The sequence below is a fragment of the Platalea leucorodia genome (genome assembly GCF_965183815.1).
Source record: "Platalea leucorodia genome assembly, chromosome: 17".
Classification (NCBI taxonomy): Eukaryota; Metazoa; Chordata; class Aves; order Pelecaniformes; family Threskiornithidae; genus Platalea; species Platalea leucorodia.
In genome coordinates, this window is record NC_138839.1 from 2,129,615 (window position 1) to 2,156,880 (window position 27,266).

The 27,266-nt window shown below is 36.3% G+C and overlaps 1 protein-coding gene across 1 annotated transcript in view; it reads left to right on the forward strand.

Moving 5' to 3' along the window:
* Positions 1-27,266, forward strand: part of MORN1 (MORN repeat containing 1) — a gene marked incomplete at its 5' end in the record, with an annotated part of 53,520 nt that overhangs the window by 19,283 nt on the left and 6,971 nt on the right. The window contains 1 exon segment of the mRNA XM_082329205.1: positions 16,167-16,251. Within this exon segment, the coding sequence (XP_082185331.1) occupies positions 16,167-16,251 (85 nt within the window).

Here is a 27,266-nt window from a genome sequence, read left to right on the forward strand (position 1 = left end):
GAACGGATTGAGTGTTTGGTCAGGGACATTGGAATAATTGGTACTGGAAGGCAAGTTAGATGAAGTGAGGCAGAGGTGGTAGAAACAGTGGGAAAAGATGCCTAGGAGACTAGAAAAAAGGAAGGAGGGAAGAAAGAAAAGGAAGAAAGAAGAATGAAAAAACTTGAAGAGCTATTGAAAGATTCTTTTCTTCAGCTATTGCTCTACTGATTTTTCTTCCGATTCTTCTCATCTCTGCTTTTGGAGAAAAATGTTGGCTAACTTTCAGAATACCTTGGGAATAACTTCTGCTGATGGGTAAATGATGAGATCCTTGAGGCTTTCATGCATCACTGCCTATAGTATGGATATAATCATGCAATCATGGAGAATCATCCAGTTTTTAGCCAGTATTGATGAACTGTCAGTGAAAGAGTTCCAAGACGTTTTGTTGTTCAGTAATAACATATATCTAGCTATTGGTTAAATATGGATGTTTTTCCATATTTCAAATAGGTAATGAGATCCACACCCACGAAAGATATATTAGATATAGTTTGACTGGCAAGTCTCTTTAGTCACTATATAGTAACGTATATCTTAGGCTTACAAATTAATTTCTAGTAGTTTCATGATGCTGGCCAAGCTAGTGAGCTTGGTATCAATGCAGCTCTTTGGGGTTTGGTTGTGTGTGTTTGTTTGGTTTTTTCTTACTGCTAGTGATGTATTTTTACAACATTTTTTTGTTTTGGTATTATTTTCCAAGACACTTTTTAGGAAATAATAATGACTGCTTAAAGTAGGATTAGATGCATTACTAAATGGACTTAGATTATCAACGTTACCTTGGGTTATTTCAGTTTGCTACGCTAATGGAAGCAATGCGTACATGTTGCAGAATGTTCTCCTCTATATTCTTGATGTTATTACAAGACATCACAGTGTAATAAAGAAATTTCTAGGCACTGTTATCGGTGACATAATGTTGCTAGTTGTCCAGATTGTTTTCATCCCTCTGTTTTACATTTGCTTCATATCATCACATTTCTGCTGCATCAGCTAAAATATTTTTCATATTTCTGGATTGAAGAACGTTACTGTGCTACATGTCTTAAATTTAGGGAATTTACAAGACTGAGTAACAAGCTTTCAATTGAAACCAGGGCTAAGAATGTACAGAGCTTTCATATTAAGCCAATTCAAACATATCGCTGGTTCATTGTTTAGAAGATTGGAGCTGTAAAAAGTTCAAGTTTTGGCTCCTACTGTTTTTAGGTCGCAAGTGCTTAGCCCGAAGTATTCTGCCATCTAATTCAAGCTTCTCACTATTTGATACTTTTTCTTCTTTCACCCACTAACTCCGCTGAGTCCCACTGAAAGTATAGCTAATTCAGATACTTTTTTGAAGGCTCATTTTGGATTAATGGATTCTCTTCTTCTTTTACCATTGTGAGTATTCAGCTGGTAACATTGGATTTGAATGAGGAACGAAACACATTTAGGTGAAGTAGTAACTGATAATTTTAGTTGTTCATTTAAGCAGAAAGATCATAGTTCAGATAGACCTACATTAAAATTACTGGCTAAGTAGGATACAAGTCAAACAAGGTTGGATTTCCAAGATTGGAGCTCATGGAATTGTAGGCAGTTTGTTTGCAAAAAAAGGTAACAAAAAAGAGCTCCTCTTGACATCATAATGTCATAGCTCTGCGCTAACAAAAAGTTGACTGTATGCATAAATTTAATCACATAATAAATACTTCAGTGGATTAAAACGGTGCCTGTAACTAAATGGTCTGAGGGGAAAAAAACTTATTTTGTGCTAATCCATCTTTAAAATGTTTTGTTTGTAGTAGTGCTGCAGTTTTCTTTATGGCCTCGATAATTCAGGAGAATATATATTAATCTGTTACAGAAATAACTTGAGCATAAATGGTTTGGGATTATCCTTTAATTGGCAGTACTCAATTTGATTAATTGAAGTTTTAGATTCGTCAGTAGTGAGAAAGTTTATGTGGTGAGAGAGATCATCTTTTAGAGGAATTTATACATTGAAAGTTAGCCAAAAAAGGGGTAAATATGATGATTTATCTGCAGAGCATACAGGAGGGCCAAGCCAAACCTGCATCTTTTCATATGTAGTTGGTCACGTTATAATGTAAGGATTTGGAGCAATTTTATAGCTGCTGAAGCAGGGTGCCTGTGAAAAACGTCCTGATTTCTCCCCACTATTTCTCATCCAAGAGGCCATTTTTAGACTATTTGACAAAAGTGAATGTGTAACTTAATTCAGGAACAGCATCAGATGACACACAGGCTGTCATACGTTAGCTTAAAAAAAAAAAAGAAAAATAGTTACCATAACAACTGACTCGCCACTTGTATTTCCAAGAGAGAATATGTTAAAAGAAAATGTAATAGGTCAGTCACGTGCATGTTAGTAGTGTTTTCAGTGAAAAGGCATCGAACATTTTTTCATTGGTGGCAAGAATTTTATTTTTTTTTCTTACTCAAGTAAGGTTTTGATATCAAAAATAAGATTATGCCTCTTAGATGATCATGTCCATTACTGGAAGCAGCAGCAAGTACGTATGTTTAAAAAAAAAAAACAAAAAACAAAACAAAACCAAAAAAACCCAACACCTAAAACCTCCAACCCTGAATACTTGATTTCTAATCATATTAGGGAATACTCTGTCTGGACAGTTGACCAGACGGAATCTGTATTAAACAATGGAATAACACCACTACCAGGTGCCTTTTTTTTTTTTTTTGCCTTACTCTTTTTTTTTTTTCTTTTTTTTCTTTTAATCTTGAAGACTCGGAACAATCTCTTTATATTTTTGATTCATTGTTGAGGACCTGATTCTGCTCGTGTTTGAATTCAATAGGAGTTTTACCTTTGATATCTGTTTTGCATGTTTGCATGATCAAACCTTAACATGATTTATTTTATATTTTGTGTCAGCTTCTCTGAGCTAACTTCAAAGCCCACTTCCCCATCCATGTTTCCTACTTCTCCACTGAAGCCTGTAGTGCTAAAACTCTTGACATCATCAATAGTGGTAGCCTGAGGATCATCAAAGACTTCTTTGAAGGCTTGTTAGTAATTTCCACTACAGACAAATATTCTGCTGAAAAAAAGGTTTTGACTCTGCCCCCTCTTTCCTGCGGGCAGTGATAAATAAAGAATTTCTGCAAAATTAGATTATTTTAAATCTGGCATTTCATATGTTCTCCTGGGTGGAGCCAAGGGGAAACTGCAGCTATAATTAGGTTTCTCCCCTGTTTTCTTCTTTAGTTTTGTTATTATCTGGCCTGCGTTTCAGCTGGTGGTTTCTGCTTCTTTTAGCTGATAGTTATTTACTGTAATTTTGGCCATTTTGTCTGGAATTTTATGTGAACCTATCACTGTAGTAATTACCATATTTCAAAAGTAAAGAAGCCCGACTTCTCCACATATGACATGGAAAAGGAAATATTAGGTTTTGGACTCATGTAAATTAGAGTCGTTTAGGGAGAAATAATTTTTCGTTAGCAACAATATGTAAATTTAATATCTAAACTGTCTACAATAACTTTATTTTCTTAACAATTTCTCTTTTAGTTCTCTTAAAGGTCTGAACAGACACTTATTTGGGTATAGTAACGAGAACCTGTTAGAGCCCGCAGTGAGGCATTTCGCTGACGTGCAGCCCTTCCTGATAATCGCTGCTTCCCCTTGGTTTCTCAGCACCACAAGGCGGCTGCTTGAAAGAACAAATTAGTCTTAGTGTGTATAAGTTCTGTGAATTTAAACGTAGGCATTTAACTCCCTTGAGACAAGCGTCAGGACGAGACACAATATAATTACATGGCCAGAGCACAGTGTCTCATGGTTAACTGTAGTATCTCAGGAGATCTCTGTTGTACTCGCTGGAACAAAGTGCGGTTATGTAGTATTTCACTGTTTGTCTCATGAGATTTTGAAGTAATGCTACTGACACAATGGCAGCACCTGCCTTTTCTACTGCAGTTTCTTTTAATGTTGCTTAAAATGACACTGTTGAGGTTTACAGGTCCTCCTTGGTATAAGATTAACCAGTCTTAATATTTTAAAAGTAACAGGGGAAATCTGCATTCTAAGTATCTACATGCATTTTAAATCTACTACTGAAATAATAATGAAAAGATTATTTTAATGGACCTAAAAGAAAGATGTTGAATGTTTTCTCAGCTGCCTCTGTAGCAGCTGGAATAAAATATTACTAATGCTCATCCCAGATCTTTGTTGTATTGCCAGGGTTTTATGTGAACATTTAAAAAAAAAATTGGCATCGGAAGCACTGTTATAGGTACCTATGGAAATTATGGTGTTTATTTTGAGTCTATTTGCTCTATGTGCACAGTAATCTTTACAAATTTGAGGGATACTTTACATAACAAAACGGTGTGCAAATTTAAAAAAAAAATAATATTAGAAGGGAAAAGTTAGAGCAGTACCCTGCATGTTTGACACGAACAGGTATAGAGGTACACTGACTTTGCTGTGCACAACTGCACATGATCTGAGACTAGAACCGAGTTTTGTGAGCCCCGTACAGGTCTCCAATATCATCCTGTTCTTTTACGTATGTGAGAAGGTTTTGTAGCTTTTGTTTGCTCTCTTTTCTCACTTCTCATGGACCTCTCCCTCTGCTGGAAAAAAGTGTCATTTCCAGATGTTAAAACAATTATTGTGTATGTCCCTAAAAGTAGAAAAAGATATAAAAATTTTTGCCGCTATCCACAATTATTTTTTGGCTTTGAGGAGGAGAAAGACCAATAAGCGAACCTGCCGTATTGGCAAATGACCTAACAGATGGTGAAAGGATAAAAATAATGCTAAAGCTGGGAACTGCAGTTGACCGATACCTTGGGAAAAAACTCAGTTCAAAAAAACAAAGCCATGGTCATCTAAACTTTTATTTTTTAAACTCATGTGAAACTTCATAATAATAATTTTGTCAGAATTCAATAATTCAATAATTTCAGTAATTCATGTGACTGTGGGTTTATAAAATCTGATCTCAAAGATTGTCCTCTAGCAGATGGGTACATTTCTGTTGCTGTTTCTGTGCAACAGGGTGAGCTTTTTCACTGAACGTTAGATACGTAGTCAGAAAATTGTATCATAAGATAGGTTTATGTTCTTGTAGATTTTCGTGTCTTCTTGCTGGACCGTCTTTTCGATTTCCCCCCCGCCCCCGGACTGTGTCCTGCAGCATTTCCTGGTATTAGAGTTCTCTATGCAGGATTGTACTTTTTGAGGAATGAGTTCCATTGCAGTCAAACTCGGATCTGTTGACTCCTCAATCTCAGTTCAGCGAAGCCTTTCGTAAACCATCTAAAAATGTTTTAAAAACAATGAGATTTAAACCTATTTTTACACATTCTGCACGTGGTAGCTTGTGTGGATGAATAATCTCAAGTTCGTATTTTACTCAAGATTTATATTGCAATGAAAAAAAAAAGCATATGCTAAGCTGGAGTACGCTTTCTTGATTTCTATAGGGAGAATATTGAAGAAGAGTATAAAGCATTTATAGAGGAGGGTGCAGCCTAGCTGGAGGTAAAATAGTAAGGAAGATGGCTGTTAAGTGATTATTTTGCAGATTATACCTTTGAGGGTTTTTGTATCAAGGTTTTTGGATTCTTCTTCCTCTAAAAATGATTCAGACTTTGGGTAGGACTGGCATATTTCTTCTTACTTTATTGGTGGAAGTGGTTGTGTATTGTTTCAGGCCTTTCGTATACAGAGAATCTAAAACAAAACAGAAACCATTATTGTCTTTTAATTGATCAAATTAAATGTGTTTCTTCCAGTCACTCCCATCTTGCATCTTCCTCTACTTCATTCCAAATATTTTGAGACTTTTGCAATGTAGTACTTAAGTTTGTATTTGGAGTGAATAACACCTTTGGTAAACATCTGTCTGTGCAGATGATTTATTCTTCTCTTTTATCTGAACTTCCGAAATAATTAACAATGATGATCTCTCTTTTTTTGCCAGTTGGTAGCCTGGCTCACCTTTTAAACAAATGTTAGTACACTGATAGTCTTATGGGAGTATATCTAGAAAGAAGTAATTATGAAAAGCGTCTTCCAGTACTGTGTTGAAATAGTAGCTAAATTAATTTGTTAGAGTTCTCTCTATAGTCTTAATACACATCTGTAATCTCATTTCACAACAACGGGGCAACAAAGTGATGATTAACATGTTTACTGATTTTGCAATTAGAAACCTTGGGCTAGTCCTAAACATGCTGATTCTATTAGACTTGCAAGGAGTGCTGGAGATGTTGCGCTAATTGTGATAAAAGGGGTCCCAGCATGTGTCAAGCACATCCACGTTAACTCAATTTAATGAGGCATCAATTTGGAGTTGAGACTTGTACAGTTAGATTCTGTCTGCTTTGCTTTACTGCTGCTTCTGTAGCCTGTGATATGTTTCGCAGGTAATTATGTTATTCTGAGACTCGTTAATTATTTTTTAAAAACGATAAATTATTGGGTGGTAAAAGGGAATTAAGCTTTCATGTTGAAGTTCTTACTTTGAATATCTAGATCCAAAGTTCCTCTATGGCCATTTCTCTTGTCAACAAAAACCAAAAAACACAAAGGACAACCTAGATTAAAATTTTAGACTTACCAAGTTTGTATTTTTACTGAAGATCCTTCTTGCTGATGCCTATTATACTTCTATGTTCTCATCAAATTTAACATTTTGATTTAGTAATTTAATGAGCAGAATTCTTTTGTTTTCTTCTATTCCGCTTCTATCTTCAGCCTAAATAAAATAAAGCTGTGGACCCAAGCATTATGAAAAACAGATTTATTTTTTTTTAATTTTCTCTGGTAGCTACACAGAAGTAGAAGCCACTTCTGAAAATATAGATGTTGTGATGTAGTAATGACCTTTTGAGAAAACTGTTTGTTATTAGAGTTCAGTCAAGTCCAGAAACTTCTAGCATATCCAGAAACTTCTAGCATACTTTATTTGACCACTAAAATATTTCCCTTTCTAAATCTTGCAATAAAATAATTCGGGATTTTGAATCTCACCATATAAAAGGATCGTTCTGAGCCCTGATAAAAGTGGTGTTCATTTTGGTGCTAAGCTTAAGAAAATTAAAAAAAAAAAAAAATTATAAAAAGCTTTCGTTTCTTTGGGACTTTGGTTTGGTTTGTTTTAAACTTTCAGATTGGCTGCTCGGCATTTTGCTTAAAAGAAAAGCCAAGCTCACACATATGGAAGATTGCCAGATACTCTAAACCCTATTTTGGTTAAATTACAGTACCCAGATTTTGGTAACAAAGCACATTGATTTTATATTCAAAAAGATTTTTATATTTAGTCTGTTAACCTTTTGTAATTCCCACCCACAGCTTTAAACTGTAGAACATTTTTATGCTAATTGTTGTCAGTAGGGTATCTGCCATGGCCCCGTGGTAATTTAAATCCATTGAATTGTAATGCAGGTGCCGATAATTGCAGAACTGTTATTGTCTGACTGGCTGCATTATATATGTTGCAAATAATTCTTTTCAAATTGGATTTGAGAACACTTTAAAAAAAAAAATCCCATATTTAAAGATAACCTTACATCATATTTATGATAAAGAAAAAAATTGGAAGAATTTTTCCTCTTATTTCTAAGACAGTTATACATACTCGCAGTTTTAAAACAGTCTTCACTGTGGCAGATTCTAAGGTTCAACAGCTATTGTGTAGTTTTTAAAATGTCTGTTAGTCCCTTTGGGTTTGGATGTTTATAGGTCTAGTAGTTTCTGAAAATATGGTTGTTTGGTGTAACATCGTAATGAGCGAATATGACATGGGAGTGGGAGGGAAAAAGAGGTTTTCTGTTCTGAGCCCAGATCATCTGAGTGATACTGGACAGATTACTTCCTTCTAGTCTTGCTTTTCTCAGTATAAAATAATGACATTGCTTTTCCTTTAAACATCTCAAAACGTCGCTTCTAATCTGAACTACATTATAGCCAACAAGTCTGTCCTATAATCTTAATGGGCATATGTGCATACGTTTTCTATCCATAAGAAACCTTAATATTCTTTATTTTACTAGAATCTTCATAAGATCTACGTAGTGCAGAGTTAATGATTATGCAATAGCACTTTGTTTGGAATACACAATATGCTAAAGTGCTGCCTGGGAAAATATTTTAAATACAGAGTAGTCATTACTTTTATTAAATGATTATAATTTTAGTGGGTTTGATGAACCCTCCCTCTGAGTGAATTCTTTGTTTCAACAGAATGCTTTAATATGGATGAGAGTCATTCTCACGCAAAAAATCTTTGGTTAACTGAAAGTACTATACAGAGAAAGAAGGTAAATTTAGGGTCAAAAAATAGCAGCTTTGTGTAGTCTTCACTGTAAGGTGTTTTGTTTGGTTTTTTTCATTTAAAAACACCTGAATTCAATATTAATTTCCAAAGATTAAATTTAAAAGGTGTTCTAACAGTTTAAAGGCAGTGACCAATAGTAGTGAAAAATCATTGCTGGAAGCTGGAGCTCCAGATTCCTGCTGGGAGCGTGGCTTTCTCAGCAGAACTGGTTTCGGGATTCGGGACGGGCTGGCTGGTTTTGGCTCTGGCATCGCTTGCTGTAGCAGTTTGGTTGTGGAGCTGCAGTTTTGTAACTGCTGCAGAATCGAGCTGGGGCAATAGTGTGATTAACTCCAGGGGGTTTGCATCAAGATGCAGAAGGCAATATTCACTGCTCTTTCCTCATTGCCCCTTCATAACTATTTGTTTGGGCCTAGTTACTGAAGTTCTAGGGATCTAGACACTTTTTTTATTTTACCTTCACCCTGAAATAGTTAATTTGGCTTATTTTGAAGCAAAATGAACTAATATTGCAAATACAAGAAAAAATTCTGTGGAGGTTAAATTACCTAGAGTATAATATTTCGCATCTCTTAGTCAATATTCAGATTTAATTGGCTAAAAACTTCTGCTGTAAATAGCTGATGGGAGTGGAGCTTCTGCTCTGCCTGGGAGTCGCTGCTCCTGCTGGAAGACTGTCCGTTTCATTCTTTTCAGGTCGTGTGGAACGCATATATAATAAATCTCTTCTTAAATGATCAAACTAAACTTGTCCGAGGGTCTTTTGAACCAGAGACTTTTTTTTGTACTTCTGGTGCATAGGTTTATTATCTTTACTATGTTACTCATGTAACTAAGGTAGTATAAGCCTGTTGAGATAAATGGGTGTGGCTTTTATTCATATAAACGTACATTCTAACTCATATGGTACTTTCAGTCCCTTCTAATGCATGTTGTCTGAGTACGAAAACTTAAATGCAGCCGTTAAGAAGATAATTTTGGGGAGAAATCTCTGACTGGAGCTACATGCTTGAATTTTTGTTGACTCAGCCTCCCCAGTTTAGGATTTCGGGGATTCTGTTTACCTATACTACAGTTATACTGGTGCCCGTAACAGTTCTTTTTTCTTACTTCTTGAAGTGTTACAATGCATGAGCATGCTGAGTAAGGTCTTTACCCTGTGGCAAGACAATTCAGGCTCAGCAGCATAAACTAAGGATAATATAGAATAGTTGGCTCTTAAATACTTTGGGTTTTGTCAAATTAACCTAAAACCTTGCTCTGACTTACTGTTGGGGTTTTTTGTTAATTGAAGTTAGCTTTGTGAGATACTAATGGAACAGAATTTTCTCAGTTAACAGTTGATTTCAGTCTCTGCCTTCGTGGTTTCACATTTTTCAATGAGCAGTGAAAGCAAACTATTTGTTAAATATGTTGTCTGTGTTTTACATTAAGGAAGTTTGGGGTTTGCTATTGGAAACATGCAATGTGTTTTCCTTATGGAAACTGGCAGTCTAGCTGTGTGTGGTTTATTGTTATGATAGGTAATTTGAACACCATTTTCTAACATTGGCTGTATTTTTAAAGCACCACTGAGAGATAAATTCACCTAGTAATTGTTTTACAGTGTGTGTGTTTAAGAAATGGGGGTTTGATATAATAGAATACCTGTTTTGGAATGTTAGTAGCTTCCCAGACAGGATTTATGATGAAAAAGAACAAAACTATGTAAGCAGTATCAACAGGCAAGGCATGGATTCCCACCAACTAACTGTGTTATAATACTACCTGTGCAGTTTACACCTGATGATGGAGCCCTTTCAAATGACAGAAATGGACACTGATTTAGCCACCAGGTGTGCCAGGTGTGAATTTTATTCTGGTGGCATCATATTAGATCAATATAAAGTGTTGTCTAGAAATAGGCTTGTCGTTCTGAAAGGTTACACTAACAAACTTGGTCACCAAATATCAAACAGTTACCAGTCCCAAAGGTAATCTACAGCTGAACTGCGACTGGGATTTTGTCGTTTCAAAACATTGGCAAAATGTAGCCTTCTTTTAAAAAAGTTTTAACCCAAATGACAACAGCCTCTCGTGTGTTAGCAGCCAGGTGTAGCCACAGATGTTGTTTAACGTTGGTTTAAGAAGGAATAGTTATATAAAATATGAACATATATTTAGGTAATCAACAATAATAACATAACATTACTGCATATGTTGTTATATAGTTTTTAGCTTAAGATCTATTGAAATTTAGCCGTAAGGAAAGACAAGTTTTGAAACCGAATTAGAAGACCTAAAGCCAATATTATCACAAGTTGATGCTTGCTTCTGTTGGAAGGAGAAAAAAAAATTATTTCCTTAATTCTAACAGTCATGATATTCACTGTGGAAATACAGTTGTATAGTTCCTCCGTTTTACTGGGTTTTGCCCATTTGCTGAACATTAATAAATGGAATTTGGCAGTAGCTCTAAATTACCTCTTTGACCATGGCTGGCCATACATGTATTCCCAATGCCCAACAGAGGACATATCTTAGAGAAAAGTGTACATCTGAAAGAGATGTGACTATACCTGCTTTCGTGTAATGCTGCTACGGTGTGTGACAGTCTAAACTGAAGTTTCTGTATCTTACCCTGCCTCACCTTGAAAGGTCCAAAGTAGGTCTTACGAGGTGCTGAGAACTCGGTTGTCCTTAGCTGTAATAGAAAGTGAGGGTGGCTGTCAACTTTTCTCATCATATCACATGGAGAAGACTATGTTAATTGGTTGCTCTCCTTAGGTGTTGATAATCCTGTAATGCGACTTAATAATCTTTCTTGGGTTTAGCCTTTTATTTTATAGCAATGATTAGTTCCACAGTAACAGTTGGTTCCATTTGCAATCATAATACGTAGAGTACTAAAGCTTCATAAAATCCAGCCTGGATTTGTAATGTTTGGGTGGTTAAAGACACCAATATTTGTTTATGGAGATATTCCTTCTGGCTAGATTCCAAAATAATACTTGTTGTATTATTCTTATGTTGATTCCTACTGTGTACCAGATTCAAGAGGTTTGCCAGCAAAACCCATTTCTCAAGGAAATTCAGCTGGTGCCAGAACTCTCTATGGGCAATGGACACAAACATCCGTACTCTATTAAGGCAGCAGAAAAAAACATTAAGTGTAGAATAGTCTTTTGGAATAGAATGTACTGGTAACTGGCAGAGGTGAGGCACAGAATGTACAAACCGGTCTCAAAACAAGTCTTAAATAGGAGAATGTCTCTTAATAGGGACACTCAGGGAACAGACACTTGACTGACGTTGGTTATATTGCTTAGAATACTAGGGAAGAATTATTAGGTAGTGCAGCAGTGATTGTGGTGTAAGAACCTGTATAGAATAGACAAAACTAGAAGAGAAATTCCAGTAGGATGTTCTTTCATGCATTCGTGAGCCTGCAGGTGGAATAAAACGTGCTTTTCTTTCAGAATACTTTTTAAAGAGCACTGAGCAAAGACAAACCTGCCCTTTAGAAACAGCACACTGTTAGTGTTACAGAACAGGGAGGGGAAAAAATCCGCATTGGCTCCTCTCTTTTGCTATAGGATAATTTTTTATTCGAATTTGCAGAGTTAATATCTATTTTGTATGAGCCTCCTCTTTGCAAAGCACTTGGGAAGATTCAGAATATTGCGTACCTAGCCTCTTTGAACCTTTCTTTGCACTCTTGAGTGATGGAACACCCTGAAATACGAATGTCCTAAAGTCCAAAGAGATCCTAGCCCCCTAAAAGATTAGCCTCTGTGTTCTGTTCCTTGGATGCATGGTGTATCATATTTTTTGGTTACAGAAGTTAATCTGCAGTCCGTAATGGAATTTTCAGAGTGCTCTTTTTTAGGAATGTCAGTGCTAATGACTTTCAGTATGCTATCAACAAAGAAATTGAAGGTATCACTGTAGCATAGGTATGTGTTCCAGCCTTAACCAGGCTGTATTAAAAATTACAGTAACGAAGATGAATCGGAGTAGGCTAATAAACTGCCAGTGTTCCTTGTAAACTCTTTCAACTTATGCACAAGTCTTTCACTGCTATTGTTACCATACTGGCAAGGGAGAGTAAAGTTTTTTGCTACAAAGAGATTGTCAGTTATACTCTGGCCATACTGTGAGAGTTTTAGCATCACAGCTACTGTTAAGTACATAACTTCTGCAACTGTGTTGTCAAAATATTTTTTTATACTTTAAATTCTGTCCATCAAGACTGCTGAAAAGAGCAGTCTTGCCTTGCTGTTTCAGATACGGACTAGGTAACTTTTTCTTTCAGGTTCTGTTATCTATGCTGAACTAATGGGGCAAGACTCATTTAACACAAATTGATGTGAGAAGAGATCCTTTAACGTACTCCTTTCTGCCGTTTTATTTCATGAATGCTATAAATGAAATCAATTCAAATTTTGGTTTTGTTTGCATACACGTTTTGCATATACTAATGTCTTTATACATGCACTCACACTTTTTTGAAGCTTGGCTTCTGTAGCAATACTAATGTGATCGTAAATTAATATGTTTGCTTATATAGTAATATTCTGCTGAGTTAATTACTGTAGATATATTGCACTTGATAATTTTCTTTGGGATCAGTATAGTAGTGAATTAGTCCTCAGTAACTTGAGTTAGTATTAGTTTATCTGACAAAAGTTAAATATCTTTTGCTTTCTGCTGAATAGATCATCTTTCCTCTTTTTTTCCCTTAATGAACAAAGCTCTTTGGTGAATTGACTCTAACATTAAAGACTAATGCAGTGTGTCTGGTCACCTTTAAATGAAATGTCTATCACCCTTAGGACCAATAACTCTTTATTTTTAAAAAAGTTCAGTTAAATGAAGATGATATTGTGGCATTTAGTCTGCTACAGACGGATAATAACTGTTTGCATGATGTTAACAACTGTAGGGTTACTGCCTTGTCATTCTTACTGAGGGTTGTTCACTGCCAATATTTTTTCCTTCCTTTCCCAAAGTGCCCCCCTGCCCCCCCTCTTCTGGCTTGATGTCCTACACAAGTGATTAGTGTGCTGTAATTGAATTGTCTGTAAAAAGATAATTAATTGACATTTCACTCCCAGAGAGGTCAAGCTGCCCTATCTTGAATGGTTGTTACGAAAGTAGTCATCCTACTGGCGCTTATCGCTCGAAGGTGGCACGTGATCTTTGTCTTGCTGATAGTAATAATTGTTGTAATTAAAATTAACATGAAGGGGGTATTTAAGGAGTGATTCTCTGGTTTGGATGCTTTAGCTTTGCTTTGAAAGCATGTGAAACTGGAATTTATAGACCTTATCAGGGAGTTGTCTGGGTAGTATGTTTCTAATGCCTGGCACGATACAATCTCATTTGCTGTCTCAACCTTCTTTGTGCCGTATTAGCAGTAATGTGGGACAACAGAAATATAACAACTATGGATGTGTAAGGTTTCTGAGGTGACTAATGTGAAATCCTGTCAGGCGCCTTGAAACCATTGATCTTAAACACCTCTCTTTGAACAGCTGCTTATTTTGAGATTATTTCAGCTAACGATTAGCATGAAGAATTTTTTTAATAAATGGCTTATCTAAATGCAGGACTTCCATTGATGTTGAAGAGGCTCTTAAATAGACACGGGAGCAAAATTCTGTGAGTGGCTCTCTTGGAAAATGTGGGAAGACTTCATAAAGAAAGGTGGGAGTTGGGTTCACTGTCTCCCATGAAAGGCGTATTTAATTATTTGCTTTGTGTACTTACAACCGTATGAGAGAAGGATTAGGTGATGCAGTAAGCCTTCTGTAGGCCTAACAGCTATGGCACTTACTCTTTTTAAAGACTATTTACAACTGTAGGCTTAATGACAATTAAATAATTCTGCCATTCCTAGTAAGCGAGGTACGTACTGTTACTTCCCTGTGCATCAGTGTAGGGTGGCTTGCTCAAGGTCATAGAATGAATCAGGGTGTGAATTCAAGAGTTCTTTGTTCCTAGTGCTTCCTCAGATCACTCAGCTGTAGCAACTGTAGTCTTTACTTGTTACTGTCAGTATCTTGACATTCACTGTGCAAATAAGTACATTATGGGCAAAGCTCTTGAAGGCTTGTGTCAAACAGGAGAACGTTTGCACTACAAATGTTCATCTCTTCGTACTTCCCTAAAGGGTCACTGGTGTTCCTTCTTTGCACTGTTAAAGAAGAAAAGTTGAATGGGGTCCCTTTTTTTTTTTGGACTTGAGTTCCCATCCCTGATGACAGTTATACTAGCCTTGTCACTGTAGTGCACTGCTAAAAATATTTTCTCAGTGTTAAACATTTCCTTTGAAACTGTGTGGAACACGAGCTATCAATAATAATAATAATAAGGTTAAATAGTGACACAGGAACCTTTCTGAAACTGTTAGTGCATTAAGAACCTGGAATTATTCTGTAAGCAGTGTGGTTCTCATTCATTGCCCAGAGGGTAAATACTGCTACTACAGCAAAAGCTAATGGAGAGAAAGATGTTATTTAATGTCCTTGCAGAGGTAAAGACTTAACTTTTATCTTGCTATATAATGATAAAGTTACGGTACTGTGGAGACAACTGCAGCATCCACAACTAGAAATTTCTTACTTTAAGGTAGCTAGGATAAAGTATTACAGTTAGAATATTATTTTTCTTTCACGCTTCACCCCACAGAATTTGAGACAAACACTACTGTTTTAAGGTTTTATCCTGAATTATTCAACAACAGCTTTCCAACACAAAATATTCTTGCCAGGATGGGAAATTACCTACCAAAGCATTCTGCTGTCTCTGTATTATGAAATGCTTCTTCAAGTTTCCACTCATTAAGAACATGACCAAAACATCCTTCTTGCAGGTTTTGCAGGGAACAGAAGTAATTTAAGTGTGAAATTTGAGTTCCTGCAGGGTGGGTTGATATAAAATTATCATGAGTAATTGCAGTATTATGTAATTGTTCGCTATGTTGGTTGTGACAAAAACCATACAAAATGGCATTGGTTCTGTTACACCTGAATGAAAAGAGGAAAAAAAACCCACCACCCTATTTTGTGTAACGCTGTGAACATAATTTCTCAGGCTTTGCAGTACTTCTTACAGTGGGATCCTGAAGAATGTTTCAGAAAAGGAAGAAAAGTAAAAGCTATTAAACTTATGTCTATGCGAACCTTAATGTAAAATACTGTATTTGCATGGATACAATACACTAAAATGAAGAAAATAATAGTGTAGGCATTTAAAAATTCCAGGAAATAGTCCAGAAAATAACTTGGTCTGCTAACTGAAGGCTTGAAACTGTATTGGGAAAATTCTAAGGAAAAGCCAGATATTATTGTTCGAACTGAGAAAGTGAGATGTGCCCATTCTGAAAGTTGAGGTATGGGTAAGATAACTATTTATTTCACTCCCAGTAAGATTTAGTTTTAAAAAGGAAGGGCAGATAAGAGTTTCAGATCAGACAATTTGATACAACTTCCGGTTTCAAATTCTTTTGACTGTCAAGTTGTACATTCTGGCTTTTATCTTTTTTATGATTTGGCTGGAGTTACTGTAGGGGATGCTAATAGTTTAGTGACCAGCATCCAATTTTGTTTACAGAAATAAATAATAGGAAATCATGGGAGAATCTTAATATATGTAAATCAAAATCCACCATATTCAAGTGCTGATGATTTTGCATTTGTTCTTAACTTATGAATGCAAAGGAAAACACTAGCACATCATAAATTACACCATTTTTGGCACTTTCCTTAAGCACTACAGAAATACTTTTTTCCTTTTTTTTTTTTTCTGTAGAAAGGAGGCAAAAGCCAAGTGGCAGGATATCTGCTGAGAAAGCTGAGAAGATGACAGTCTCGCAGGAGAAAATGGAAGACAGCAGGTATGTGTGAATCAGTATTCATACTGCTCAGCTGGAGAACGCTGTCTGCTGAAAGCAGTTTTTATCTCTTTGCAATACACCACTTCTAATTGGTGTTATTCTCTTGGACAAATGGCCCTGTCTTTTTCTTAGCTGACCACTGTAATACAATACTGCCTTTCCCATTTTATGCCAATACATCTTTTACTTCCCTATAACCTGGGCTTATGCTTGCAAGAACAATGTTTCTCAGTCCTTCGATTTGGAGAGTGTATGGTTGTTGGGTTTTTTGGGTGTTTGGGGGTTTTTTAAGCGCTTTTCTTGTTTTATTAGAGCTTTTTTCCCCTCTTTCAAATAAAGTAGGTGTGTGAGGTTTCACGACACCTTTAAAATTCCCATCAGATCTACTACCTGGTTTTTCAGCTAAGTTTTGCGGTCCGCTCTGATTAATGAGTAATTGCACCTCACCTTGCTAGTTTAAAACTGGTGTGTTTAAACAAACCTACATAATTGCATTACATATGATGTAGATGGATAGTTAAAAAGAAAAGAATTACATAGAGAAGAAAAACTGCTCCCCTGCTTACTAGGTAGTCAAGTTTTGCAACAGTGATTTGAAAAACTGTGGCAACATAAAAATTATAATTAATTAAATTTGTTTCATAAAAAACTTTTGTGACATCTTTTAAGTAGCTTCCTATTTCAACCCCACAAGAGTACTGACTTTGTCCACTGACTATAGGAAAGTTTGGGGTTTTTTTTAATCAGGACAATCTCTGTAAACTAATGATTTTTTTTAACACTGCAAATAAAAGCTACAAATCCGTTTCCAGCTCTGCAACCCAGAAGCTTAACTGCAGTCTGTAAAATCTTAACTGGAGTAAGCTTTCCTTGCCCAGTGTCAAGGTCTAGGTGAACTTTTAAATCCTCTTACCCCATTGTGCCTGACTTGGGAAAAGTGTTAGGTCTCCTTTATCATACTGGAACACTTAAGATGTAAAATTCTGGCTCTGGCCAGTGGTCCGTTTAGCTGTTATCTGCTTTAGATACTAGTCACAAACTTTCAAATCCTGTTCCTTTAATTCCAATTGGAAAAAGAGAAGATGCTTGTTTTGGAATTTTGCTAATGCAAAGGTATGGCAGGCAGGAAACTAAAGTAATAGTAGGAGGCTTTTTAAAAAGTCAAGGTAGCTTTGAATAGCCTGGAAGAGCAAGAGAACTTGTAAATGTCGGGATACTGATTTCCAGAAACTCTGGCTTTCAACAAAGAGAACGTGACATCTACTGCTCTCTTAGATTGAGGTGATCTATCCTGATACAACTGATTTCTGGAGTCACACCAAGGCTGGATTTGGCTCAGCATGTGTAAATTGCTTTGTATGTGGTTTAAAAAGAACAGTGAAATATTTTTTGAACGGCATTATTTCCTCAAAACAAAAAGTAATCGGTTTCTTTCATGATACTGCTTAGAAGTGAATTAAAAATATATTTTTAGCTTTTGGATAATTTTATTGCTTTTGAATTGTTTTCTGAGAGAATGCATGTACAAGTAGACCTCCGAGTCCTACTTTTTATGTTCAGTATTCTCATACAGATATTTTTGCTAGGTAACTAACTGGAAGAGTAAACTGTCATTGCAAGTACAGTGAATAAACATTCCTTTTTATTGGTACCGTATGAGAACATAGTAAATAAAATCTTTGGTTTCTCGTAACCATTTAATCGATACACAACTCTGAAAGCAATACAGAATCTTTTCCATGATCCAGCCGCAGATGTGCTTGCATTAAGGCTGTGGTATGAGATGACAGTAAATGAAATTGCAGCTACAGCAGCAAGTATTAGGGGGAAATGAAAATTCCTGACTCAGAGGAGCAGGGCAATGACAGAAAGACTCCTCATTATAGATCTTTTCATATGGAGAAGAATGACTGGTAAATGAGGTTTCTGTGACACAAAGAGGATGGAAATACAGTTGGACGTTCATGCAGAAATTGTGCTCACTGTACAAAACAAACAGAAGAATAGGGGATATCTAATTTGCATTTCTTAACTGACAAAATGAGTACAGAGAGACCCTCTGAGACAGATGACAGTTGCTACAGTTAAGAGAAAGGTATTGTTTAACTTTCCCATTATTTTGGTTGTGATGAAAGTGACTTTTATTATAGCCTGCTTATTGGTAACTTTTCCAGTGTTTGCTTTAATTTATTTACTGTACAATAGGTTACAGACTTTTTAAAATACTGACTTGAGCAAATCTGCCATGATGACTAATTTTCCACCTTTTTCCCTAGTTCAGCTAATAGCAAAGCATAAAATAATAATAATGGTAATTGCTGACATGAGCAGGCATAGTGATTCCAGTGTCTAACCGGGTTGGTCCCACTGATTTGCAATAGCTTCTCCGTAGCAGACAAGATTTTTTCATCTTTTACCAATATGAGAAGTCATGTTTATGTCAAAATAGACAGGACAATGTGCACTGGCTAATAATAAAATCCTACCTATTTAAAGCACTTTCAAAAATGCTTCATTTACCACATGCAGCAACTGTCTGCCTCATTCTTGCAGTGTGACCAGGGAATTTAGACTGTTAGGTTTTTTGTTTTGTCGTGTTTTTCCTTAAATGGCTTCGCTTGGCTGCATTCCAGCCCCTTAGTCTGAACCTATTTTGCTTTATCCTATTAAGTGGCCTAGAGAGTTGCAAATTCCCAGATTTCTGGATGTAGAATAGCTGGAGGTGCCTTCACATAGGATGCCATCTCTCTTCTGTGGTCTGTCTTTGGGCATGAGAAACCTTAGTATTTTTAAAAATACTTGAAGAAATAGAAAAGAGGGAGAAGGCTGTCTTTCAGTCAAGCTTAGTTGGATTTTTATACTATGATGTGAAGGGTATGTACTTGGGTGCTGAGAAGGGGATCTGCCTTTTCGGCTACTTGAGAGGTGCGTGAAACGCTTGACTTTATCTTAAATATTCTATACAAAGATCAGGAATGACCTATATAATCAATGTATGAAAACATTGAAAAAAAGACAATGGTGAAGTTTCGGACAGGTCACTTAATGTACTTGCAGCTGTCTCGCACATGGATCTTCACCACTGCCTAGTAATGCCTTCGAACCTACAGTAAGTCATACACTGAGTCATTAATTAGCTTCACCTAGAAGTCAGCCTCTGCCTACAGTGGCAGCCACTCCATTATCATCTGGTGTATTTCAAACAATAGAAATGATTGAAACAGGAACTCCTACATTTCTGTGAAGATTAAGAATGGCACACCACCCTGTAATTTAGGTAGTTGTGCAAGTTTTCATTTGCATTAGCAGAATAGTGCAGATTGTGTTGAATTATTCTGTAAAAATATCTTCAGGTTTTGGAAGATTTACTGTGCCGCGTGTATGTTGTTTATTTTGGAGTGTTCTGGTTTGGTGGTGATGGATTTTGTGGTTGTTGTAAATGTATGCGTCTTCACATGAAGATGAAACTAAGATTCATTAATTCTCTAGAAGCCCAGAGAGTGGCATATTTGAGTCTCAGTGCTGGTTTTAAGCCTTGAGAGCCACCTTAAAATTCTGAATTACATTTATGGAATAGCTGAATTTAATTTTAAGTCTATCAGTCAATTCCATTTCCTTTATTAGTAAAATGAACTTTTCATATGTGACACTGACAGTTATTGCAAGCAGAGATTTGTTGTCACATATTTTTGTTTTCTTCAGTTATGTGGTAAGTAGGGTCAAGTTTGTGTTATAATTAATTCAAACTAATTGAAATTTGTATTTACTTGAAATCTGGATGAAGCTGGCTGATGTAGCTTTACATATATTTTTCTGTGACTTGCATGACTTTGAATGGTTTAGACAGGATAGGAGTTAATCATGCCAAAAGTGTAACTGGATGTTACATAGTCATGACTTAATTCTTTTAATCTTTTTTTTTTTTGTCCCTTTAGCTTCTCCATCCATATTCTGAGTGCTATTTTTAATCAATTGGGTATGCTTTAAAGCAGCACATTGTATGTTCACAGGAGGATGTCCATTTTCAGTGTCACTGCAGAGATCATCTTCTCTCAGGATTGTTGGTCAGAATATTTCTGTTTAGGAAAAAGAGGCAACAGTACTTGAAGAAACTTATTCAGTGCTAAAAGTTGATTCAGTTATTTTAGAAGAACTGGAACTTACTTGGCACCTAATTTTGCAACTGACATCAGCACTGCACATTTGAATTCAGGATTTTGAAGGATAGTAATGTTTACAGAATTGGACATTTGTTGATAACAGTGACAGGGCTATACCAACTTCTTTTTTCCCCATTAAGACATGCTTAATTTTAGTTTTATAAAAAAATGTTGTTTTATACATGACATAGTGTATTGTCATCTGGGATATGCAAAATTGTTGCAGCTAGTGATATGGCAGACTTACTGTGTCTGCAAATAAGATCTTCTAGAAATTTCAGGACAGTAGTCAGCAAACAAAATATTTTCTGTGTTACAATTTATACTTTGGACTTTAGCATTTTATATGCAACATTTCATCAAAAAGTGTAGGTCCTGTGTATGAGTTACGTGCAAGTGAAAAGTTGGTTTATCTAATCTCAAGCCACACTTTTTTATTCCATTACTCATTTTAATACATTGTTTTAAATAGATTAGTCTCAGCTGTTGAGGTAGAAGCAGCTTGTTATTTTTCCATAGCAGAGGTCACTATGTATCAGGGTAGTCAGGTGGCTGGCAAATAAAACCTAAAATAAGTTTTATACTGCCATCTTGCTTTACTTGAAAAGGATTCTTTTACTTGCCTGGTCATTTTATTCATGCAGGAAAAATTCCTTGCATATTACAGAATTTCACTGTGTGGCAGTGATCCCTGTCAATTCATGAAGGATACGGAATAGCTGAGGAGGATGGGCTTGATTCAGTGTATGAGGTATGGGACTTTACACAACGATGTATGGAAGTTGTATGTGAATCTTCGACTGGGTTGGCTGGTGCGAAGATGGAAGAGGAAATGTCAGCTTCCTTTATTATTTATTCTGAGCAATATTAATTACCTGTTTTGTGATTGGAAAAAAGCAGCCACATGCAGAACCTAGCCAAGCACCAAGCCCTAATCCAATCAGTCTGATGTATGCAGAAAGTTTACAGAATGACCTTGTGCGTAATTACTCATTTGATGGCTGTTAGTAAATGGCACAAATGGAATCTGACATACATTATAACACATTAATGATTGCCTTCCTCCCTCCATCCTCTTCTGTACAGAAAAATGATTTTAATTAAGACTTCCGTGATTAGTCATTTAATCAGTCATTAGGCCAATACAGATGGAGTCAATTAATTTTTTTACACTTGAATAGAGACTTGATGCTACTGCAAACCGTACAATCTATTTTTTTTAACATTGTATCATGGGCAATTGCCTTGATGTCTGTCTAGTAAGTGCACATTACTCTTCCAAAAACTGGATAGCATTTACAGCACATCAGTATTATGGCAACTATAGGTATGTTTTATTACGTGCTATCCAACTTTTAATGAATCGGTTCGGTTTTGAATTCGGACTGATCGTGGTTCTTGCCATGGAGTATCCTTTATGCTTTAAAGAGTAGTGGGGCAGAGTTGCCTTTTAAAGCAAACGTATTCAGCATCTCCTAATGTATTTTGTTATTACAAATGGTAATACTTTGTGTTTCAGTGCTACATTTCACGCAAGAATTTAAAATGTTTTATGAACTTAAGGGCCTGTTTCATTTGGTGTGGGAAGACTTTCTACCTACTTGGCAGATTCAAAAAAATGAGGCGTATATAGCTATGAAATTACTTGCTAAAAATCATAAAAGGAGTTGAGTGATCACCATCCACGTTAGATCAGCAATATTTGAAGTGACTCATTGGCTGTGGATCAAAGTCATTGGTCATTTACAGGACAAGAAGAGAACAGAAGTCTTCTAGGTTTTTAGTCTGTTAGAACTATTTTAGAATAGGTCTTTACCTGTCGTTGTGGTTGGCTGATATATCTTCTCTTTAAAAGGTAGCACTCCAAAACAATGTCAAAGCTTGTTTAAAAAAGACAAAGCAACTTTCATTTCTATTCTGTGAGCGATTAAATACAGAGAAAATTAACAAACTGATGAAACTTCCATGATGCTTTTATTGACTGCTGTATGTTGGCTCATAAAGCAGCATGGGTTGTTTCTAGCAGTGTGCATTTGCTAACATCTTGTTGTCCTGTTTAAAAAAAAAAAAAAGCACAAAAACTCTGGATTTTCTTCTTGAGGATGCATTGTGGATAAAACCAAAAATAAAATATGATATAAATGATTAAAAGAAGTGTTGTCTTGAGTCAGCACTCTTGCCGAACTAAGTTCAGCAATGAACTAAATCTAGGTTTGTGTCTGGGAGGACAGAAGAAAGCACTTACTGGTAGAATGGGCATGAATGGATCACATATTAAGGTATCCAAGAAAAAGGAGCAAGAATTGTAATTCCGAGTTTCTAAAGCAAAATGTCGCTATTATGGAATTCTGGAATGTAAATTTATGATGGGTTTGAAAACAGCAATACTGTATTCTTTAATCCTCAAGTAATTATTTATACTGTTTACAGTGCTGCTTTTCACAAGAACGAAGGATTTAGCATATTGAAAAGGACCAAAGTGTATCATGCTTTGTATTGAACACGCTTGCATATCTGGGGATACTCATCAGAGGAAGGTAAGAGTTAACATCTGCAGTATATATTTCATAGATCTGCTTTTGTCCTCAACAAGGAATTGCCTTTCCTCCTTTCAGTTGATTCTTCATAATGTTCCTTTGCAGGATTCATGCTCGCTGCTCACTGACCATTGTAGTTCATGCAGACAAACACTGTGGAGTCATGCCAAGTGCTGAGGCAGCCTCCAAAGTGGTAAGAAAATCTGCTTGGAAGTTGTTACTTTTAAAGTGAGATTTTCAGGGATGGCAGGCTGTAGAGAGTGGCAAAGTAGCCTAGATCCTGAAAATACTAGTTTGTATGACTTTTATGACTATGGAAGGTAGGGTGGGAGCAGTGAAAATATTCAGTGGTACAGGAAACATACAGAAAATCATTTTAGTAGGTTTTGTTTATATTCAGGAGTGTAGAACAGAAATGTCTGTATTCTGTGCTTATGTTTGTGCAATATTACAACCCCATCTGCCAACTCCACCATGTTCCATCCATGTTTTCACTTACCAAGAAAGCAAGATATATTCAAGGGTAAAATTTTCAAAAGCAAGTAGGTTCTTTCTCATTGGCTTCCACTGTCACCTGTGTGTCCATGTTCCGTTGTGTTTCCTGGTGCTCATGCTTATTTGAAGCATAGTGCTTGGTGGGTCAGTCAGTCCAGCTGCTGTGGATGTCCTGACCATCAGGTTGCAAAGAAGGGAAGAAGCAGAATGTCTCCCCCATAATAACTGAATGAATTGCAAACAAGATACGAGTTTTCTCCATCAAATAATAGCCTGGTATGCTAGGTACATGGGACGAGCAACTGCAAGTGGGAAAGTGTTTGTGCAGTAAGTACAAGGAGGTCTGGTACACTTGGTTTGCATTTTAAATGTGACTGAATAATTACTGTTGAGCAGTTAATTAGCAAGATCCTAATGTAAGACTGGCCGGTGACATGAGAGAAGATTGCAAAAAGAATGACTTATGAGTCCCTGTGTAGAAAAACTACTTGATAAAAAAGGACAATCAAATGCTGAGGCAGGGTGATCTCCTAATAGAGAATAGGAAAGCAATTCAGCTGGACTGCCAACCAGCAGGCTCTGTGGAACGGTAGCTTGAAATATGTAAAAGTGGAGAACCTGCTGCATAAATTAGTTTGTGAATTCACTGCCACCCAAACCTCTTGAGTCCATTTCCAATGTAAGTTAAAAACAAGGCAGTTGGAATCTGTGGGAGTAAATGGGGTTGAGTCTATGCTAACATCAAATTTTGATGTTGATGGTGTTTCTGTTCCATTTTGCTGTGTTGTCACAATGCTGGGAGGTCAGAGGGAGCTGTCCAGCCTCAGTATTGAGTGGCTTCCTGTTAGGTCAGATCCTCACCATGTCAGTACTTCATTTTAATGTTGTCTTGGTGGGCTGTTGCAGAGGCAAAAGGGAAAGGAATAGATTGATTTGTGTCTTTCTTAAGAAAGCTTTTAAAGATTGAAAAATGAGCCCTGTCTTGTCTAGCCCAGGAATAATAAATAAAAGCAGGTGTGAGGTGTTGGAATTGAAAACAGCTGGATATGACGGATGAGATCTGACTTCTCTAGAGCTTTAGTCTTTAATCCCTGTGGCTCAGTGTGAATATTTCCCTCCTGATGCAATGCAGAAATAATAAATAGAACACAGCATATGGAAGGGTTCCTAGACTGAGAAAGGAGGAGGGAACAAACCACAGTTAACTCTCTTTATGCTCGCTTTTCCATGTATATGTATACCTCAGCAGCCTTTCTTAATGCATTCTACTCATCCTCATTGTCCATTTCTTGGTGTTTGCGGCAAGGCATGTCATGCTAAGATGAAAAAAAATTAGAAGCCTTTGGAAATCTGTGTTGCAACTGGAGTCTACCTTAATTCAGAGCTATATTTTTGAAGACGTGTAATGATCCCCTCCCCATTTTTGATGTAGCTTTTGCACATAAACGTTTCTTCCCAATTAAAAGTAAACACTGAATCATCACTATAAATTGCAACGAAATGCCTCTCTGTACCATTAAAATGATCTGATATTCAATTAAAGTATAGAGTCATCCAGCCTTACTCTGTAGCTTGAATCTTGTCAAATCCTGACCCTTGTAGTCTGCCAGAGGATGGGTTTGTCCACTGGAAAAACTCTGCCATCTAATTTAGGGAGTTCCATACAAGGAATGGAGAAAAAGAGTAGTTCGGTTGAGTAGAGCTAACATGGTAATTGAGATGACATCAAATGATTCATTACACTTGTCTGAGACAGCAGGATTCAAAAATAGGCATAGTGCAATTCTATCCTACCGAATAATGTTTTTTTTATTTAACCTGGGCTTAAAATGCTTTGTATGTTGGAATGAATACTTTGGCATGGATGCGGAGTAGTATGTAAAAGAAACAAAGAAATGCCCGCTTAGGTAAATGATATGTGGGTTCTTTCTTTCATGTTTATTCTATTCTAAGAGCAATGATAAGATGCATCAGGGTCACACTTGGAAGCTGTCTTGCAAAGTAGATCATTTAGAAAAACGTTTTGGCACCCTGCTGTTTTGTCGTATATTCCAAGCAGGTTGTGCCAAAAGAAAATTGTAGAAACTGCTGTCACAGAGTACAAAATCATTGGATTTATAATAGGGAGCCAGTGGCGAGAATTCATTATACATTCACACCTGCAGATAAAGAGCATCTAAAATTGGAAGTTTTATTCCACTCATCTTTGATCCTGATATTATTAGATGATATTAGCATCATCCTACACTAGATTCTGGAATTGGAGCAGATATGAATTCCATCCATTAATTTTTTTCGTGTAAGTCATTCTTTCTGTACAGCAACTGTATCCTGTATTTAGAGCCGTAGTTCTGGATACTGAGAGTCGTGGTTTCTGTTGTTATATTTATGGTCCTAGTCTCCTGTACGTAATTTACCTTTTGTAAACCAGTAATACAAAAATCACTCAACTCAAATTGTTCCACTATCCTGAATATAAACTTTTTCATACTTCTAAAGTATTTGGAACAATTTCATCAAGTTCTAGACATAAAGTGATATCTTTACATAGAATTTGCTAATTTAGGCTCTTTATTAATATTTGTAAATACATAGCTCTATCTCAAAATGCCATGTAAACAGTAACACATACTAAGACTAGGAGTTCTCTTTAATTTCAACCTAACCTTGGGAGCCCAGACTCTCTGTTTCAGCTAAATAATTGTGATTCTAGTATCCCAATTCAGATCTTCCTGCCCAGTGTTAGAGATTAAACCCCAAACTCTGCATGTGCTGGGTTTTTTCCTTACCCTGCAACAGATAAATTATTAATTTACACTTGTATGTGTTCATACAGAGCTATTTCAAACAGAACTACAAAATTTGGGCTGAATTTGTATCTTGTGTAAAATAGCCATAGTCATATTGAAATTACTTTCACTGATTGGTAACAGCTGAGTATTTCACCAGTTGAGTCTAAAGATGAAAATTATTTGCTATGAAGAATGATCACAGCCAACCAATTCTGCAGTTCTAGATGTTTGAGAGCTAAATTTTCAGAGCATGTACAGGGAAGTTTTGCACAGCTCCTGTTCCTTGCGTAACGGCTGGAGACACACGCTTGGGTGTTTCAGTAGCCATCATCTGTGACAAACTTGCATTGCCATAAAGAGAGTTCATAGCAAAATAATGTAAAGATCTGCCACCTAAAAGTTTTAATTTGTACTCAGGAGAACATTAAAACAGGAATGCAGGGTTTTTGTCTATTGCTATAAGGGAATTGATAGTTTACTCAGATGAATTAAGGCAATGTTATTTAAAGCTTTATAGACAAATACTGTACAAACATTGTGAAGGCAATTAAATACCTAATAGCAGTCCAATTAAGTTATTTCTATGACTAGATGATGAGTTACTGGTAGTTTATTTGTAGGCAGCAATTTAAGTAAATCCTAAAGGTTACATACTGCACAAAAGAATCTAGATAATTCAAGGTGCTGAAGACCTTTGTTGTAAATAATCATTCAGTCTGGACATTTACCATGTAGACTCTGTATCCAGCGAAGAAATCAGCACTGCATTGAATTTTTCTGATTTTAATTGATGGGGAAAATGGAATATGAGTTAATTATCCAGAATTAATTCCACTTGATGTAAGAAGTCTACTTCCACAAGAGTGTGTAGATTTACCTGTGTAGTCCACCTTAGCATGAGTATTAGTTTGTGATTTTCATCCTGAAAACTTAGAGAAATTAAACCCATATCTGTTGAATTATATGCTTTTCAAGTAGAGTATAAAATAAAACCAGTAGTGTAGCACTTAGCAGCCAAAGTTGAAACTGGA